The sequence below is a fragment of the Dipodomys spectabilis genome, unplaced genomic scaffold (assembly GCF_019054845.1).
Source record: "Dipodomys spectabilis isolate Male_0828 unplaced genomic scaffold, ASM1905484v1 ptg000054l, whole genome shotgun sequence".
Lineage (NCBI taxonomy): Eukaryota > Metazoa > Chordata > Mammalia > Rodentia > Heteromyidae > Dipodomys > Dipodomys spectabilis.
The window spans coordinates 44174220-44192925 of record NW_024870731.1 but is presented as its reverse complement, the minus strand read 5'-3'; the positions used below and the strand labels follow the sequence as shown (position 1 = coordinate 44192925).

General features: G+C 63.0%; 1 protein-coding gene across 4 annotated transcripts in view; it reads right to left on the bottom strand.

Moving 5' to 3' along the window:
• Positions 1-18706, bottom strand: part of Iqsec1 (IQ motif and Sec7 domain ArfGEF 1) — a 98011-nt gene that overhangs the window by 66323 nt on the left and 12982 nt on the right. The window contains exon 1 of one of the 4 annotated variants that reach the window (XM_042679650.1): positions 14079-14279. The exons of 1 other annotated variant lie outside the window; for it this stretch is intronic. In XM_042679650.1, coding sequence (XP_042535584.1) covers positions 14079-14143 — 65 coding nt within the window. In that variant the 5' untranslated portion in view covers positions 14144-14279. Of the gene's footprint in view, positions 1-3990; positions 4068-9352; positions 9424-14078; positions 14280-18706 lie in introns of those variants that run through there. 2 more of the 4 variants (XM_042679655.1, XM_042679654.1) reach the window with 2 other exon arrangements.

The window sequence follows — 18706 nt, the reverse complement described above, 5'->3', positions numbered from 1 at the left end:
TTGAAGCCTGATCTGACAGGGCCTGGGCCTGACTCCCAGTGACCCCAAGGCTGAGGGCGTTCCTTCTGACCTCCCATTCCCCTCCACAAAGCAAACAGGAAGCTGAGAGGAGCATCCAGCCTTCCTCAGCTCAGCAGCCCAGCAGCCGGTGACACACAGCCTGCCCTCCATCCCGGCGTGCCCCCCCAGCCCCCTCCAGCTCCCTGCTGGAAACTCTGGGCTCATGTTTCCTCCCTTCATTCCTTGGTGCCCCTAGCAGTGGCCTGGCTGTCTGGGTTGGAGGTCAGTCCTGTGGTCAGGGCACAGATGACACAGCACAGGAGTCCCTCCCGGTGCTGAGGGTGGGGCCTCATGTTGGGAAACTGAGCCACACACCACACCCCAGAGCTGCAGGCCTCCCCCCCCCCAAGCATTGCAGGGAAGCCCAGGTCCAAGCGCTCTGTGACAGGAAATGACCCAGGGCTCAGCGGGGCAGCTTCCTCCCACCCCTCCCCCCCGGTTCACCATCTTCATCCGAACCTGCGGCTCCCAACTGCCCATCAAACCAAGGAGACTCCAGCCAGACACTCAAGGCCAGCACGCTCCACTTCCAGTTACCCTTCCAGCTCTTCCTCTCTTATATACAGTCTGTCGTCCAAAACAATCTTTGAATATGCAGAGTTAAGAACATCCTTCCCCCACTCAACTCTCCTTCATAAAGCACAGGCCGCTCAGCCCGGCACTCAGAGGTGTCTTCTGCCTCCCTGTCCAGCTCCATTTTCAGCTTCTCTCCCCAAAATCAGGCCACACTTAATCCCTTTGAGCTACCTGATGCCACCATATCTACTGTGCCCTTGGTTTCCTCCAGTTATAGAGTTCTTCCAAACCAACAAGATAAATCACCATTTTTAGTGAAACAATGCTGCCAGGCATGGCAGTAACCATTTGTAGTCACAGCTTCTCAGAAGGCGGAAGTCAGGAGGATCGTGATTCTAGACTAGACTAGGCGAACGTTTAGTAAGACCGCACGTCAACCAGCAAACTAGGAGAGTGATGCATGCTTGTAATCCCAGCAGGGCAGTGAGAAGCCTTAGCCAAAGTACAGCCATTCTGGACTTAGACTCCATTGTGAAGACTTTTACTGAAAGCAAAACTCAGGTTCCTGGAAAAACTGCGAAATGTCCCAATAACGTCCTGCCCGTAACTCCCCTAGCAATAGCCATCAGCAGATGACAGGAAGGTATCTAAAGCTCCAGATATTTCTTAAGACAGCATAGCTAACACAGTTTGCTGTTTAACCGCTTAGCCCGCACACGCTAGCCAGTAAGACTGTTACAAGGTTCACTCACTAAACGTTAACCAATCATGTAACCGCTATATTGGAAACCCCCTACCCTTGCTGCCACCACAATAAAAACCCCGTTAAACTGGAAGTCGGGGCTCTCAACTCTGACCTGCCGCGTCGGTGACGGTGTTGAGTCCAGGCTCGAGCTTGCAATAAACGACTCTCATGTGCTTGCATCGGAATCGGCCCCCTGGTGGTCTTTGGGGATCCTTATCTGGGCATAACGGCAGGAGGACTAAGTACAAGAATTGTGGTACAATGTCAGTCTGGGCAAAAAGAGTTTAGACTGTATCTGAAAAATAACTGAGGCAAAAGAGCTGGGGGCACTGCCCAAGTGGTAGAGCCCTGGGCAGCAAGGCAAAGCCATCTCAGGTAGCTGAGAGAACAGCAGCACTTAGAGCTGGAAGCACAAGACACGCAGCTCCTAATGGAGAAGACCAGCCGCTGCCGTCCACCTCGCTGCAGAAATGCCCAGAGCCGCCGCGCGAACCCGCCCTTCCAGCCCAGCTCCAACACTGTCGCCTCCTGCTGCACCATCCTCTCCCCTCTTGGTCCACACCGGCCTGAGACAGTCCCAGAGCAGGGCCACACCCGGAGCAAGGCAAGTGTCAGCTAGTAACCCGAGTCTCGGCCCTGCGCTGAGCCTGCCACGGAGCCGGCACGAACAGCTAAGCGTGGGACCAGCAGGTGCATGAGGAAGGGATGCCTGGAGCCCAGCTGTGTGAGGCAGACACTGCCGTCCTCTACCACGCTCCCTTCCAGGGAGCCCTCCACACCCCACCCCTGCCCCGGTACAGGTGACACCACAGGCTCCGGGCAGTGAGGACCTGCAGGCGGCCTCTGTGCTGGCCAGGGCCCTCGAGGGTGTGGACCTGGGACCCGCCCTCTCCCCACTGGGCCTCTGCCTTCCCCTGGGACAAGCAGCTCCGGATTACAGGATTCTTAATAGCAGGAAGTAATGGTCCCCGAGGATTCCTGGTGGTCCACCCGTTCTGGACAGCGGGCCAGGCGGCAGGACTCAGTTTTGTTCCGAGGTGCACTCTGCCCCCGGCCACCCCCGGGCCCTGTTAATAGAGGAAGCGCACTAACAAAGCTCTGTCCAGGCCAGGGCACACGTCATCACGGTGCTTGTATGACATGCACGAAGCTCTGTGTTTCATCCTAGCGCAATGAAGTAAAGTAAACAAGCTCTGTGTTTCATCCCAGCACAAATGAAGTAAAGTAAACATTGTCAGATGATTTGTGGTTTGTTTTTTTTCTTTCCAATCTTGGGACTTGAACTCAGGGCCTGGGCGCTGTCCCTCAGCTCTTCAGCTCAAGGCGAGCGCTCTACCACTTGAGCCACAGTGCAACTTCCAGATTTCTAGTGGTTTATTGGAGATAAGCATCTCACAGACTTTCCAGACCGGGCTGGCTTTGAACCATGATCCTTAGACATCAGCTTCCAGAGTAGCTAGGCATGAACCACCGGCGCCCAGCCTGACCCTGAGTTTCTTTTGCTCAAGGCCAGTGCTCTACCACTTGATCCACAGTACCACTTCCCACTTTTTTTGTTTATGTGGTACTGAGGAATCGAACCCAGGGCTTCATGCATGTGAGGCAAGCACTCTACCACTGAGCCACATTACCACCCCTGATTTGTGATTTTTGACAAAGGTGCCGAGATAGTTCTCTCAGAAGGCTTAGCTTCTCAGCAGGCACCACGCAGGCTGGCCGGCCATGTGGACCCTCACGGCCTCTGCCCCCTCCTGCACTGGTCACTCACCATGGCCACAGAGCAGAGCACAAGTGTTAACACCAAAACACCACCACAACAGTATAGCACAGAACCCACCAGGACTCCTGGACTTAGATTTCTTAGCCACACCACCAGAACACAAGCAATTTAAAAAAAGAGATGATTGGACTCATCAAAACGAACAATGCAGTGCTTCAAAAGATGTCTTGGAGCCAAGGGAAGGGATGCGGGCACCGTAAGGCCTGCAGAGCACAAAAGCCACGCAGAGGCCCCTGCTTGTGGTCCAGGAGGAGCAGGGGTAGCAAGGCACCCCCCCACACAACAGGGCTGGGGGAGGGGGCTGGGGCAGTGAGGGGCAGGAGGAAGGAGGGTGACCCCACGGGACCCGGCTCCCCTCCCAGCCCAGCCGTGGGCGGCCACGCGGGGCCCCGGGCCCCCACTGCCAAGCCGCAGCTCCTCCTGAGACTGCTTGGGAGCTGCGGGAATTCCCAGGCTGAATTATTTTAGGGGCTCGTGCATCCCATATGTACACCAACACTGCCGGTAGACCACACAAACGCTGCTTTTCACACACTGACATCTTCCAGACCCAAACAGCGGCTGCCGCCATGAGTACGCGGTGCCAACTTGCAGTTCATTCTGACGTGCTTTCTCGGCGGCCGCCAGCACCTGTGGAGTTTCAATCTCGGATACAAGCTGTGTGCGTGCGTGCGTGCGTGCGTGCGTGCGTCTGCTTGGTGAGGAAGGGATACAGTACACACTGGCTCCCTCAAGCAGGAGGAGTGTGTGACCCTCAGCCTCCGCCTCCCCCTCTGCGAGGCCCCAGCGGCCTCTGTCCTCAGGCTGAGTCCCCTCCAGGGGCCCTCCAAGCCGTCCCCACACGGCAGGGGTTCCTTGCTTCTTACACCGTTTCCCTGAAGGGACTCACCAGAGACCGCACAGCCGCTGGAGCAGAGGGGGCCTTGATCCCAGCTTTTTGTACAGGCGTCCCGGAGTGGCCTGCTGATCTGCCCCGGACGGCGGAGCCAGGCACTGAGCCCTGACTGCCAGGCCTCTGTGGGTGGTGGCAGTGAGATCACGGGAGACTGTACCCCGTTTCCATTTCCTCTTGGGCCACTAGGGGGTGGGCAGGATGACCTCTGACCTGGCGTGATGTCTTGGGGCGGGGCTGTCACCTAGGACTTGCTGGGCAGAAAGGGGAAGTAAGGGTAACCGGTTCTCCTTTCCACCCAGCCCTCACCCCGGCCCCAAGCGGGGGCCACCACCCCCCTCAGACCACTTCCCCCGGAAATGCTCCAGGTGTCCAGTAACCAGCCAGCTCCAAGGCTGAGCGCCTCAGCCCTCCCAGCCATGGGCAGGCTGTAGCAGGCCACAGCCCATGCACGCAAGGCCCAGGCCATATGCACACTTCTATCTGCTCAAGGAAATAACCAAGGGAGGCTGGCAGTGGCCCCCTCCACCCCAGGCCCCACCTCCACCCTTGGTCCTCAGCTCTCTTTCCTGCCTCTGCAGGGCTACAGGCACCCTGGTGACACCCACGTCTGGGCACTGGGGCCCATGGAGATAGGAGGTGGGCAGCAGATTTGGGCGGAGCACTGGATAAGCCCAGGGCGGGCGGGGGCGGGGCTTCAGCCAGGGTCATCTCCCTAAGCCCAAGCCCTGCCACCTGCAACACAGCCATACCAGACCCCACCCCTGGCAGCCCGGGGGCTGTGGATACCTGAGCATTTCCTGAGCCGGAGATGTGAGGCTCCGGGAAGGGGCACGGGGAGCCCCCTTTCCCACTTGGCTCAAATCCCATCTACAAAATGGCAATGTTAAAAGTGTTGAAGGGAAAACCGGGGCCCTCGGCTCGCGCCCATCCTCCCAGCTGCTCAGGAGGCTGAGGCTGAGGATCGCAGTTCAGAGCCAGCCCGGACAGGAGATCATGCCCGTCATCCCAGCTGCTCAGGAGGCTGAGGCTGAGGATTCAAGGCAGGAAAGTCCATGACACTCTTATCTCCAGTTAACCACACAACGTCAGAAGTGGAGGTGTGGCTCATGAGGTAGAGCCTGGAGAGATAAAGCTAAGGGAGAATGCCCAGGCCCTGAGTTCAAGCCCCAGGACCAGCCTGGAGGAGGAAAATAAAGTGAAGTTCAAACAGCACTTCTGGTCTTAGGAGGGGCGGTGAAGCCACCTCCGGGGCCACTGCTGTGCGCTGCCCGGGGTGTCCAGCTCAGGGAACCGGTTCCTACCTCTAGAAGGTGCCACCCTGGCTTACAGCGGGGACACCAAGGCTCCAAGGGTAAAGGGAGCTGCACGGGGACCACAGACACTCCAAGCCGAGCAAGTCCTGGCCCTGCACGCCCCGCCCCCCCCCCTTCTTCCTCCAGTCTCCCCTGCGGGGGTGGGGTGGCCTCACTGGAGCCTGAGCTGGCCAGCCAGTGCTGGTACAGCGTTTCACACTCTGCCCTCGGATCAGGAGCGTGGCCACTTCCCACAGGGCTGCCAGGCTGGGCGGCAGGGATGCGCCCGGCGGCAGTCAGAGGTCAGCTCTACAGAAACAGCAGCTCCTTCCCCGCTGGGGAGCCCAGCGCCTCCCGGCCGCATGGACGGAGGCAAAAGGAAGCGTGCCTGGCACGGAGCTTGTGCTGGCCAGTGCCACCTGTCCCTGAAGGGGCTCCCCATGCTGCCCAGGCCCTGGCCCGGCCTCTGCGCTCAGCCAGGAGCTCCGGGAACAGAGCCTGGGCTGCCCGGCCCCCCTCTCCCTCTCCCTCCCCATCCCTGCCAGCCCCCCAGACTTCAGCGATACTCCTCTTCCCAGCTCACCCCTTTTCCTAGTGGGGTGACCCGTGTGGCCATTTCCCCTTTGCTTGTCCCAACGCCTGCCATGGACTGAGAACATGGATGAGACAGAACCGCGGCTGCTGACCCTCTGACCTGCGCAGGGCTGGCACCCAGATCAAAGTAGATGGCGACTGCCTGAGTTCTCACTGCGTGCCAGGCCCACAGCCAGGAGGCCCACACGCACAGACCTGCCTCGGGGCAAAGCCCACATGCACACCCACAGACGGAGGCTCCCCTGGATCCAGCCATTCCTGAAGCCCATTTCAGTTCCACCAGCGCAAGAAGCCCGTTTCCTCATTAAGAGGTCTACTTTGAAAGGTCTCTTACTTGCAACTAAAAACTCCTTGTAAGAGCAGGGCGCCGGTGGCTCACGCCTGTCATCCTAGCTACTCAGGAGGCTGAGATCTGAGAATCGCGGTTCAAAGCCAGCCCGGGCAGGAAAGACCGTGAGACTCCTATCTCCAATAAACCACTAGAAAACCGGAAGTGGCACTGTAGCTCAAGTGGTAGAGCGCTTGCCTTGAGCTGAAGAGCTGAGGGACAGCGCCCAGGCCCAGAGTTCAGGCCCCACGACCAAAAAAAATAAAAAAATAAAAACTCCTTGTAAGTCAACAGCGCCAGGCAGAGAGCAGAGGTGACACTCGGCGCGCGTCTGTGCTCTTCACCTGGAGCCTGACCACAGCTCCCTCAGTGCGTCTGCACGTGGGTACAGATGCGTGCGGGCGCCATCGGACCCCTCCACGCCTCCATGGTGGACGCATGGATTGCTGGGGCTGGTCTGTGCTTCCCTCCAGGGCCAAGGGCATTGGCCAGTGCCCTGGCTCCCAAGGGCCCATTGTGGAGGCCACCTGGGGACCTTACGCTCACCCCGATGACGGCAGCACAGAGCTGAAGAGCAATGCCTAGCCGGCCACCGGCCCCTCCCCAGCCATCTGCCCCCTTGTCCTCCGTCTCTGTCTCCACAGTCACACCCCTGACACCGGGGCACGTGCTGCATCAGTAGACAGTCGGTGCCCAGTAAATGCCCGCCAAGGGACCGGACGCATAGACGAATGCAGAGGGTGGACCAGCACACAGAGCAGCCACCGGGAGCCGAAGGTGTCCGGCCCCACCTGCCACCTCACACCTCACAGCCAGGACTCACACCTGCCACCTCACACCTCACAGCCAGGACTCACACCTGCCACCTCACACCTCACAGCTGGGACTCACACCTGCCACCTCACAGCCAGGACTCACACCTGCCACCTCACACCTCACAGCCAGGACTCACACCTGCCACCTCACACCTCACAGCCAGGACTCACACCTGCCACCTCACACCTCACAGCCAGGACTCACACCTGCCACCTCACACCTCACAGCCAGGACTCACACCTGCCACCTCACACCTCACAGCCACCTGACCACCTCACACCTCACAGCCGGGACTCACACCTGCCACCTCACACCTCACAGCCACCTGACCACCTCACACCTCACAGCCGGGACTCATACCTGCCACCTCACACCTCACAGCCAGGACTCACACCTGCCACCTCACACCTCACAGCCAGGACTCACACCTGCCACCTCACACCTCACAGCCAGGACTCACACCTGCCACCTCACACCTCACAGCCAGGACTCACACCTGCCACCTCACACCTCACAGCCACCTGACCACCTCACTCAAACCTCACAGCCAGGACTCACACCTGCCACCTCACACCTCACAGCCAGGACTCACACCTGCCACCTCACACCTCACAGCCACCTGACCACCTCACTCAAACCTCACAGCCAGGACTCACACCTGCCACCTCACACCTCACAGCCACCTGACCACCTCACACCTCACAGCCGGGACTCACACCTGCCACCTCACACCTCACAGCTGGGACTTACACCTGTGACCTCACACTTCACAGCCAGGGCTCACACCTGCGATCTCACACCTCACAATGGGGACTCACACCTGCCACCTCACACCTCACAGCCGGGACTCACACTCGACCACCTCACACCTCACAGTCCAGACTCACACCTGGGACCTCACACCTCACAGCCACCTGACCACCTCACACCTCACAGCTGGGGCTCACACCTGCGACCTCATACCTCACAGCCGGGGCTCACACCTGCGATCTCACACCTCACAGCCAGGACTCACACCTGCCACCTCACAGCCCAGACTCACACTCGACCACCTCACACCCGACCACCTCACAGCCAGGACTTACACCCGACCACCTCACACCTCACAGCCCAGACTCACACTCGACCACCTCACAGCCGACCACCTCACAGCCAGGACTCACACCCGACCATCTCACACCTCACAGCTGGGACTCACACCTGACCAACTCACACCTCACAGCCCAGACTCACACTCGACCACCTCACACCTCACAGCCGGGGCTCACACTCGACCACCTCACACCTCACAGCCGGGACTCACACCTGACCACCTCACACCTCACAGCCGGGACTCCCACCTGCCACTTCACACCTCACAGCCGGGACTCCCACCCGACCACCTCACACCTCACAGCCAGGACTCACACCTGCCACCTCACACCTCACAGCTGGGACTCCCATCCCAGCCCGGACAGTGGGATCTGAGGTTCAAGCCCAACTTTCCATGGATACAAACACGGAGGCCCGGTAAAATGCCACCTGGTCCCCAGTTCCATGGAGCAGTATGCTCCCGTTCTCAACAGATACAGGCTCTGTGATTCTGGACAGTTGTCCTAACATCTCTGGTCTGGACTTGGGTTTCCTTGACACCAGCAGTGAAGTGTTCTCATCCAGGCTTGTCCTGAGACTTGGAGCAGAAGTAAGGCTCAGTGGAGATTTCCCCAGGGATGCAGGTGACCCTCAGGCCCCTTCTTACCAAGGGGGGTTTCCTAGAGGGCACAGAAACCCTTAAGAAGGACCCTCGGGTTCCCCGGGGTCTGAGCGCCCCAGGCTCTGCTTGAGGTGCTTCAGCAAGAAGTGAGAGCAGCCCAGGGGTCCTGGCAGAGCGGGGGGGGGGGGGGGCGCGGGGAGCACACACCCTGGGAAAGTTCCAGATGGCGCTGCCCAATGTGAGGCAGAACCTTCCCAGCCAAGTCTTCTCGCGTCTGGGAATCCCGGCCCCGTCTGCTCTGACCCCACGCTTCACGCTCCAAGCCGCTGAGGAGAACCGTGCCGGGGTGCCCAGCTGTTACACAGTGCTGTTAAGAGTCCCTCTCTAGTGGGACAGGCAGCCTGGCAGGCCGAGGGCAGTGCCCACCCCGAGGGCCGGGCCCACGGCTGTCCTTGCAGAGAGCCACGGGAGGCCCCGGGCCGGCCCCGCGTGACGCACGCCAAGCACACAGCAGCCAGTCACGGAGACAGGTTAGAGAAGCAACCAGCACCCCTGCGAGCACCCCAGGCGCTGCCGTGCCCCGACACCCGGCCCCAGCCCCTCCCAGCTTCCCGCCAGCTAGGTGCTACTCACAGTGTCCAGCGGCAGGGGGCTGAGGTCTCCCGGGAGCCCAGCACCTGGCCCGGGCAGCCCCTGGGGACAAAGAACCAGGGCGACAGCCCCACCTCCCGGCCCTGGCCTCCGACTTCCTCCCTGCCAGCGCATCCAGGAAGCCCCGCCCTGCGGCCGGGCCGGGCCTGTCACCCTCCCGAGGCTCCACCACCGCCCAGGGGGCTCTTCGAGGTCCGGCCTGCCCAAATGGCTGCCGGACAGCCCCGCCAATAAATTATACAGCTCTGCCCTGGCCAGTCTCTTGCGGCTGATCACATTTCGGGGCCACTCGAGTTTCGGCAAGGCATCTTTGTTCAGAGCGCCAGGCCTGGGCTGCGCACTCGGTCTCACTCCAGACAACTGGACAGCGGGGCAAAGGCAGTGCGGGGCAGGCGGCCTACTTACTGTGAGTGCTGCTCAGGTGCAGAGGGACTCAGGGCGGCCAGCTTTACCTCCCAGGGCCTGGCAGGTCCTCCCAGGCCACCTGTCCCCACTGCCCCTGCCCAGCTCCTGGGAGTCGCGTTCACAGCCCTTGCCGTGCAAGCTTCCCCTCCCTCCCTCCCTGCCGTCTCTGCTCTACCAGCTGGTCGGACTGTGCCTTTGAGTACCTCTCGGGGTCTCTCAGCCAGCCCACTACCACTGTCCCCCGGGAAGTACCTCATGTCCTCATCCTGGGACCGACCCTGCCCTGTGTCCCCACCCCGGTGAATCAGCACCCAAGAATCTGCATCCTGTGGCTTCCTTCCCCCGCTGCTGTCCAACCGCTTTGACCTCCATCTGCAGACACACAAGGCACAGCGCTACCCCAGGGCCTTTGCCTGTGCTGTGCCCTCTGCCGGCAGCATTCTGCCCCCAGGTCTCCACCAGCTCACGCCTTCCTCTCACACGTCACTCTCAACCCAAGGTCACCTGCTTACATTCTCTCCTTTGCTCTTTAAAGAGACAGTTTTAAGCTGGGCTCTGCCCTGTACTCTTCTTGAGAATCATAGTTCAAAGCCAGCCAGGGCAGGAAAGTCTGGAAGACTATTATTTCTAATTAAGCACCAAAAGTATCTGACGTGGAGCTGTGGCTCGAGAGCCCGCGCGCCGGCCGTGAGCGCCCAGGCACCGCTGTTTCCTGTGTTATTCACGCAGCGCAGGCTGGGCTGGCAGAATCTTCAGATGCGGCGCCCTTCACCACGCCACGCCCAGGCTCAGAGCTCTGCTGGTTTCCAGATCAAGCCCTGAGTGGTCACTCCACTGTCCACGGCCCTGGGGGCACCGTTACCCGCACGTCACTGCACGGAGCCAGGACCTCGCCTCACCCACGGCCACGCCCCACGTGCTGGGCTCTGCCATAGCGCACGGCAGCTGCCCTGACAGCTGTCTGGACAGATGGACGAAGGTCTTCCCCGCTGCCCCTGGGCACACCTCCGCGATCTCTGAGAGCAGGCGACCCAGCTGAAGCTCAGCCAGGCCTGCAGGTGAGCATCGGCGCCACGCCGGGCCAGCTCGGAGCGGATGGCACACCCATACCTACTCAATGGAGCTGGGTACAGCGTGCACTCCTGTAACCCCCGAGCTGCAGCAGGAGGACTGAGTGGGGCCAGCCGGGGCTACAGTGAGACCCCACCTTGAAAACAGCTTTTTAAAACGTACGCGGGGGAGGTGGTGCGGATGCACGTAAGAAAACAGGACAGTGGGACGGGCTGGGAGCTGGCAGGCGTGATCGGGGACACCGCGCCTGGTGGTGTGTCCCAACAAAGGAGCCCTCCTCCCACAACTGGCCGATGTGGATTAAGCCAAAAGTAGAGGCAACACAGCCTGAGTGGGGCGCAGGCTGCGGAGGGGTGGGGGCTGCAGGGGGGACCCCAGGTAAAGGAAGAGTGGCCCCCGGGGAAGGCGTGTGCCCGCGGGGCGGTGCCCGAGGAGGGAGGCACGTCTGGCTCTGCTCCGGAGTCTGAGGCCGGGGCTCGGGTGCGGAGGGGAGGGGCGGGTCTGCAGGCTTGCTGGGAACGGGGTGCTCGCTCTGGGAGCTAGGGCTTCCTTCCAGGGCAGGCGCCGGCGGGGCTGACGGGCTGGGGGCCTCTCCAGGGGGCACCAGGTGGCTAAGTGTCAGCGGTTGCCCCGACGCTCTCTGAGCCTCACTGCCAGCTGCTGGCCCCTGCGGCTGCGGCTGCCGCCCGGCTGGAAGGGGGGGTCTTCAGCTGAGCCGGCAGCACCCCTAGCCTGAGTGGCCTGGGACTGCCCGTCCACCAAGACAACGACACAGCACACCAGGCCCAGGGCCTGGCTGCGGAGCGCTTCTCTCCGGCCTGGCTGGCAGAAGGCTGCGGAGGCCCCGGGGAAGGAGGCTGGGAGCCTGGGCAGGTGAGCGAGCGCTCAGCGCAGGGACGGCCCTGCCTGGCGTTTGCTGGGGTCTAGTCAGCTCTGAGGACGAGTGTGTCACAGGGAGGAAAGAGACCTGGGGACGGCCTGACTTGAAAACAGCCACACACCTCTTCCGCCAGGCAGCCAGGCTTCCAGAACCTTCTCACCAGGCTTCCAGAGCCCTTCGCACGAAGCGGGTTGGACCTCGGGTCAGCCCTCCTCCGAGCCCCAGTTCTTCCCTCTTCCTCGCTCTGCCTCTGCCGCCCCCTGGCCCAGGGCAGGGCGCGCCGCTCCGCGATCCCTGAGGTCTAGCTGCGTGCCCAGGGCGTGCTGCTCACAGCCCCCGCTGCTCCGTCCACACGGCCTGGAGCCAGTGAGGCCCCCCTGCGAGACCCCAGCCGGGCTCCGGAGCCTCACCCGGCTCAGGCGGGCCTCGTGAGCCTCCTGGCCCAGAGCCAGGGCTGGCGGCGACGGCACAGACACTCTACTTTACCAGACGCTGCGCCGGGCCGGGGGCTGTGTGCTCTGGGGATGGCGGGAAGACGCAAGAGGAAAAGTATGTGCTGTCCCGCAGAAGCCCTCGCTCACCCGTCCCAGGCCGCCCGCCCCGCCCGCCTGCCGATCTGCTGATTCAGGCCTCGGGCAGAGCGGCCCATGCTGACTCGGCCAGCCACCCGCCCCTCTCTCTGGCTCAGGGAGGGGGTGCTCATTTGTTCTGGGGCCCCACAAGAAGGGGCGGGCGCGGGGAGAGTGACAGCAGGCCCGCCCAGCCCACCCCGCAGGGGCCACCTGGCCCTCAGCGTGCCGAGGGTGGGCAGACCCGGGGCCCAGGACGGTGCCGGCTCCCACCCAGCTGCTCTGCCCCTGGCAGTAGGGGCCTGGACCTGCCAGGCAGCTGTGCACCCACCCTGTGCCCAGGGAAACAGAGGCCTGACAGAGAGGCCTGTGGACTCTGAGGATCCGTGCTGTTCCTCTCTAGGGCGGCCCGAAGACTGCAGAAGGCCACAGCAGGTCCTCCGGGAACACTCCGCATCCTGTAAACAGCTGCGCTTTCCCAGTGCCCATCCCCGGAAACCTCGGGAGCAGCCCAGAGCCCAGCTGCGGGCGGGAGAAACGACCGCAGGCATTCGCTGCAGCCCTGCCTGGGGCCCGGCCCGCCGAGCCGCAGCCTCTGCCTCCCTCCAGGGCACCTCAGCCTCTCTGTCCCCACAGCAGATGGCACCCCCAGAGAACCTGGGTCCCACGGCTGCAGGCTGCCCAAACCTGTCCAGCCCAAGCCACCATCCTGGGACCCCACACACTGTTGCTGACAGACACCAGTGGCTGCTGTCACCGCTGCGCTAATTAAAGTGGGATGGCCTGGGTTGGCTCTCTCTCCCTTTCCCTTGGGCAGTGGGGAAGCTCGGGGGGCTTCAGTGCACCTCTGTTCTATCTTCACCTCCTCCTCCTCCTCCCCCTCTTCCTCCTCCTCCTCTGTCATGGCATCCTATTCTGAATATGGTCCTGGTGGTTTTTATTTGACTGTAGGTTTTTCCTATAGGCTACCACAAATACTATGAGGAGAAAAGATGGAAAAAAGGAAAGAATGAGGAAATCTAGAGGGGGAGGAGAGGGAGAGAGGAAGGCGGGGGAAGTGGGAGGAAAAAAGGGAAGGAGGAGGGCAGGGAGGGGAGCGTATACAGTTTGGGGAGTGGGGAGTGGAAGGAAAGCAGACTGTTGTAAAAATCCCCTCCAAGTACAACACTGGGAGCTCCAAAGCCCCGCCCCGCCCAGGACGCCCCCTCTCTAGACACCCCCTCCCCAGGCCCGGCCCAGGTAGGCATCCCCCCCCCCCCCCCGCGAAAGAAGCAGATGAGGGGGTCACGGCTGACACTTATTGGGTGTCGGTGGGCTGGGCCTCACATCTGCCACCACACTCAATCTCCACGCGAATGCCGTGGTCCCTGGCACAGGCACTCAGCCCAAAGCATCACCACACGGGCCGAACCCGGCTGGTCCGGCGCCCGATTCCAGGCACGCCACACACCTCCAGAGCAATCACCACGGGGGACGAACCTGGTGGGCTGGTGCACCCTGGGGTCGCTGGTGGCCATGTCCACAGGCACACGGAGGCTCACTCCGCTGTGCCCCAGGAGTGGCGTGAGCACCCCACAGGCTTAGAGAGGTCAAGGGCAGGGCTGAGATCTCACGCTTTGCCTGCTGCCCGGCCCAGCCCGGGCTGTCTGGGGAGGGGAGCCTCCCACCCCGGTGGGCCTGGCGACCACCAGCACACCCCTGCCACGCTCCTTCCCCCTCCAGCTTCCCCCGAGGGTGCAAGGGCCGGCCTGCTCACCCCTGCCCGGCCTCCACACATGGGTACCTGAGCGTCCGCACGGAGACACAGTACTTCCACATGAGGCTCCACACGGCCCCGTCGCCCTTCATGCCTGGCGGGGAGTGACTGCTCCCGCAGGTCAGGGGCTGGCTCTGTTCTCCAGCAATCAGGTGACTTCTTTCTCCATGGCGAGGCCACAGGAAAGGTCCCCAAGCGGTGGAGACAACGCTGGCCACCCAGGACCCGACTGAGCAAGCGAGCGAGCAAGCGCCCCAAGCAGCCAGTGGCTACAGCACAACCTGCGGCTGCCGCCGTCTGCTAAGAGGCAGCGGTGGCCCAGGCCCGGGAGCTGTGAGTCATGGGGCGGGCGGGCTGGCCACGGGGGGGCGGCCTCCTGTGATGGAAAGCTGGCTCAGGGGCCCAGGGTCTGCCCTGGCTCGGGGCTGGGTGGGACGAGGGAGGCCAGGGCCAGCCCACATCCTCCCCCAGCTCCCCAGAGAACTGAACCCGACACCGCCCCGCAGCCACAGCCCAGCCGGGGCCTGCCCACCGCCCTAGAGGAGCCGCGGAGCAGCAGACAGGACAGAGCTCCAGGACAGAGCTTGGATGGGAAACAAATTAAAGATAAGTCAGCAGCACTCCTGGGGGGGAGCCCAGGTTCTGAAGGCCTCGTGTGGGCCGGGAGACAAAACACCCGGCCTCGCTCCACTGCCGCTGGCTCCGCTCCGCCCTCTCTGAGCTCAGAAGGCGCCAAGAGTCCCGGGCCAGGGGACAGGCGGGCCACAGTCCCACCCAGTGATTCCAGCAGCCCCACAACACAGCGCACGGCGGCTTCACAACCCACAGGTGGAATTGGAGGCACTAAAGCTCACTCAGCCCGGGCACTAGACCTAGGACCGGAGAGAACGGCCTGGTCCTAAGGACCAGTGTTGAAGGGGAGCACCTGCCCGCCCTTCCAGACCAGCTCGCACAGCCTCCGGCCAGGCTGCCGGGGGCCCAGCTGGAGCCCCGCCCACAGCACAGCTGCGCCCAGGCCCAGCCCAGGGCCGGCAGCTGGGGCTTCCCCCGCAGGGTCTCCAGGGACAGTGACTCAGGGGGCAGGTCAGTGCTCCCCCTCATGGCCCTCGAAGGCCAGGTGCCTGAGCCCGGCATCCGGCTGGGCCCCCGGGCACCGTGCCGGCCCGGTGGCCCCAGAGAACACCTGTGCCGCCGGAAACCTGGCTCACCCAGAGTGTCACCTGCATATTGTCACACCTCATTTGGTCCCCAGGTCCCAGTTCCGCCTGTGCTAATGGGATCCACCGCAGATCCCAGACTGGTCCCCACTGCTCTGCCAGACGTGGGGACAGGACTTGGCCCTCCACACAGGATGGCTCTCTACAAAGGCCCCGCCCGCTGAGGACATGCGGGGCCCCCAGGAACCCACCGGCCAGCCCGGGGGCTCCTCCGCACGTGTGCCTGCCTGGCCTCCCCACTGCCCCCCCTCCCCGCTACCCCCCCTCCCCGCTGCCCCCCCCCGCAGCACCTCCTGGCCTCCCTGTCAGCGTTGGTGTCCAGCTTGCTGCCCTGTGCTGCCCATGCCGGGCATCAGGCTGGCATCCCCACGTCTCCCGGGCCTCGCCTCTGCAGCGGACACTCCTCCTCAGGCCGGCACCACTCAGGGCAAGCACGGGTAGAGAGGGCAAGTGGCTCTTTGACCCCAAAGGTGTCTCAGACAGGGGACAGCCTCTCCAGGTAAGGCTGGACAGAAACCTCCCTGGTCCGAGACTGGGGACCCTTGTCACCAGAGGCTCCTGAGGCCCGGGGCTCCCTTTGCCCCTCCTTGCGGTTTTTTCGACTTTCCAATAGCATCCCGTTGGCCCCACTTCACAGATGGGAAACGGAGTCCCGGGCAAGCCGTGGCCTCCCGGGTTCCCCTGGCCTCATGAGGTTCTCAGGCGGAAGTGGTGGGGACGGCCCGGGGGGAGGGGGACACAGAGGACTCAGGGGTGCCACAGAACGGTGGGTCCATCCCCCATCTCCCAGGCCTGCCGGCCAGCGGGGCAGGACCCCGACCCCCCCCGCCCCTGCCGGGGCTGTCACAGCACAACGCCCCGGGGTGGCCCCAAGGGGGAGGGTAGCATTCTCCCCAGGTTCTCCCAATGCTGGGATGCAGATTCTCAGGCAAACACAAGTTCTCTGCGGCCGAGCTGCGTGTGTCCCCAACCTGTGGGCGTGAACTCCGGGCCTGTGGCCCCCACCGCAGCCTTTGCCACCTCACAGTAGCCTGTCCTGGGCGACAGGCCGGCTCCCATCTGCCTCAGACCCCTCTCTACACAGAGCCTGCAGGGCTATCCTGAGCCTCTGTGCGCCCCTCTGAAAAGTGGCAGCACGAAGCCCCACCATCTTGGCGGGAGAGTACAGAGCTGGCCTGCGGATGCGGGCGGCCTCTGTCATCAACCCTGGGCAGCTGGGATGGAGGGTGGGCTCGACTGACCGGCTGTGGCCTAAAGAGGGGCTCGGCCAGGGCTATCCCTACCCCAGGACACGGGGGCCACAGTGCAAGGTGAGGAGCAGGTGGTGGGCGGTGTGTGTGTGTGGTGTGCGGTGTACGGGTGGTGTGTGGTGTGCGGGTGGTGTGCAGTGTGCAGTGTGTGGTGTGCGGGTGGTGTGTGGTGCGCGGGTGGTGCGTGGTGTGTGGTGTGCGGGTGGTGTGTGGTGTGCGGGTGGTGTGTGGTGCGCGGGTGGTGCGTGGTGTGTGGTGTGCGGGTGGTGTGTGGTGTGCAGGTGGTGTGTGGTGTGTGGTGTGCGGGTGGTGCGTGGTGTGTGGTGTGTGGGTGGTGTGTGGTGTGTGGGTGGTGTGTGGTGTGCAGGTGGTGCGTGGTGTGTGGTGTGCGGGTGGTGCGTGGTGTGTGGTGTGTGGGTGGTGTGTGGTGTGCGGGTGGTATGTGGTGTGCGGGTGGTGTGCGGTGTGTGGGTGGTGTGGTGTGTGGTGTGAGGCGGTATGTGGGCCGTGTGAGGTGGGCAGGTGTGCGGGTGGTGTGGTGTGTGGGCCGTGTGAGGCGGTGTATGGTGTGTGGTATGCGGGTGGTGTGGTATATGGTGTAAAGGTAGTGTGTGGTGTGCGGGTGGTGTGGTGTGCGGTGTGCGGGTGGTGTGGTGTTTGGTGTGCGGGTGGTGTGCGGGTGGTGTGGTGTGTGATGTGTGGGTGGTGTGCGGTGTGCGGGTGGTGTGGCGTGTGGTGTGTGGTGTGTGGGCCGTGTGAGGCGGTGTATGGTGTGTGGTGTGCGGGTGGTGTGGTGTGCAGGTGGTGTGTGGGTGGTGTGCGGTGTGCGGGTGGTGTGGTGTGCGGGTGGTGTGGTGTGCGGGTGGTGTGGTGTGCGGGTGGTGTGGTGTGCGGTGTGCGGGTGGTGTGGGGTGTGGTGTGCGGGTGGTGTGGTGTGCGGGTGGTGTGGTGTGCGGTGTGCGGGTGGTGTGGGGTGTGGTGTGCAGGTGGTGTGGTGTGCAGTGTGCGGGTGGTGTGGTGTGTGGTGTGTGGGTGGTGTGCGGGTGGTGTGGTATGTGGTGTAAAGGTAGTGTGTGGTGTGCGGGTGGTGTGATGTGCGGTGTGCGGGTGGTGTGCAGTGTGCGGGTGGTGTGCGGTGTGCGAGTGGTGTGGTGTGTGGTGTGCGGGTGGTGTGATGTGCGGTGTGCGGGTGGTGTGGTGTGTGGGTGGTGTGCAGTGTGCGGGTGGTGTGCAGTGTGCGGGTGGTGTGATGTGCGGTGTGCGGGTGGTGTGGTGTGTGGGTGGTGTGTGGTGTGCGGGTGGTGTGGTGTGTGGTGTGCGGGTGGTGTGGTGTGCAGGTGGTGTGGTGTGCGGGTGGTGTGGTGTGTGGTATGTGGGTGGTGTGTGGTGTGCGGGTGGTGTGGTGTGTGGTGTGTGGGTGGTGTGTGGTGTGCGGGTGGTGTGGTGTGCGGTGTGCGGGTGGTGTGGTATGTGGTGTGCGGTGTGCGGGTGGTGTGGTGTGTGGTGTAAGGGTGGTGTGCGGTGTGCGGGTGGTGTGGTGTGCGGGTGGTGTGGTGTGTGGGTGGTGTGCGGTGTGCGGGTGGTGTGGGGTGTGGTATGTGGGTGGTGTGTGGTGTGCGGGTGGTGTGGTGTGTGGTGGGTGGGTGGTGTGTGGTGTGCGGGTGGTGTGGTATGCGGTGTGCGGGTGGTGTGGTATGTGGTGTGCGGTGTGCGGGTGGTGTGGTGTGTGGTGTAAGGGTGGTGTGCGGTGTGCGGGTGGTGTGGTGTGTGGGTGGTGTGGTGTGTGGGTGGTGTGCGGTGTGCGGGTGGTGTGGGGTGTGGTGTAAGGGTGGTGTGTGGTGTGCGGGTGGTGTGGTGTGTGGGTGGTGTGTGGTGTGCGGGTGGTGTGGTGTGTGGTATGTGGGTGGTGTGTGGTGTGCGGGTGGTGTGGTGTGTGGTGTGCGGGTGGTGTGCGGTGTGCGGGTGGTGTGGTATGTGGTGTGCGGTGTGCGGGTGGTGTGGTGTGTGGTGTAAGGGTGGTGTGCGGTGTGCGGGTGGTGTGGTGTGTGGGTGGTGTGGTGTGTGGGTGGTGTGCGGTGTGCGGGTGGTGTGGGGTGTGGTGTAAGGGTGGTGTGTGGTGTGCGGGTGGTGTGGTGTGCGGGTGGTGTGGTGTGCGGTGTGCGGTGTGCGGGTGGTGTGGTGGGTGGTG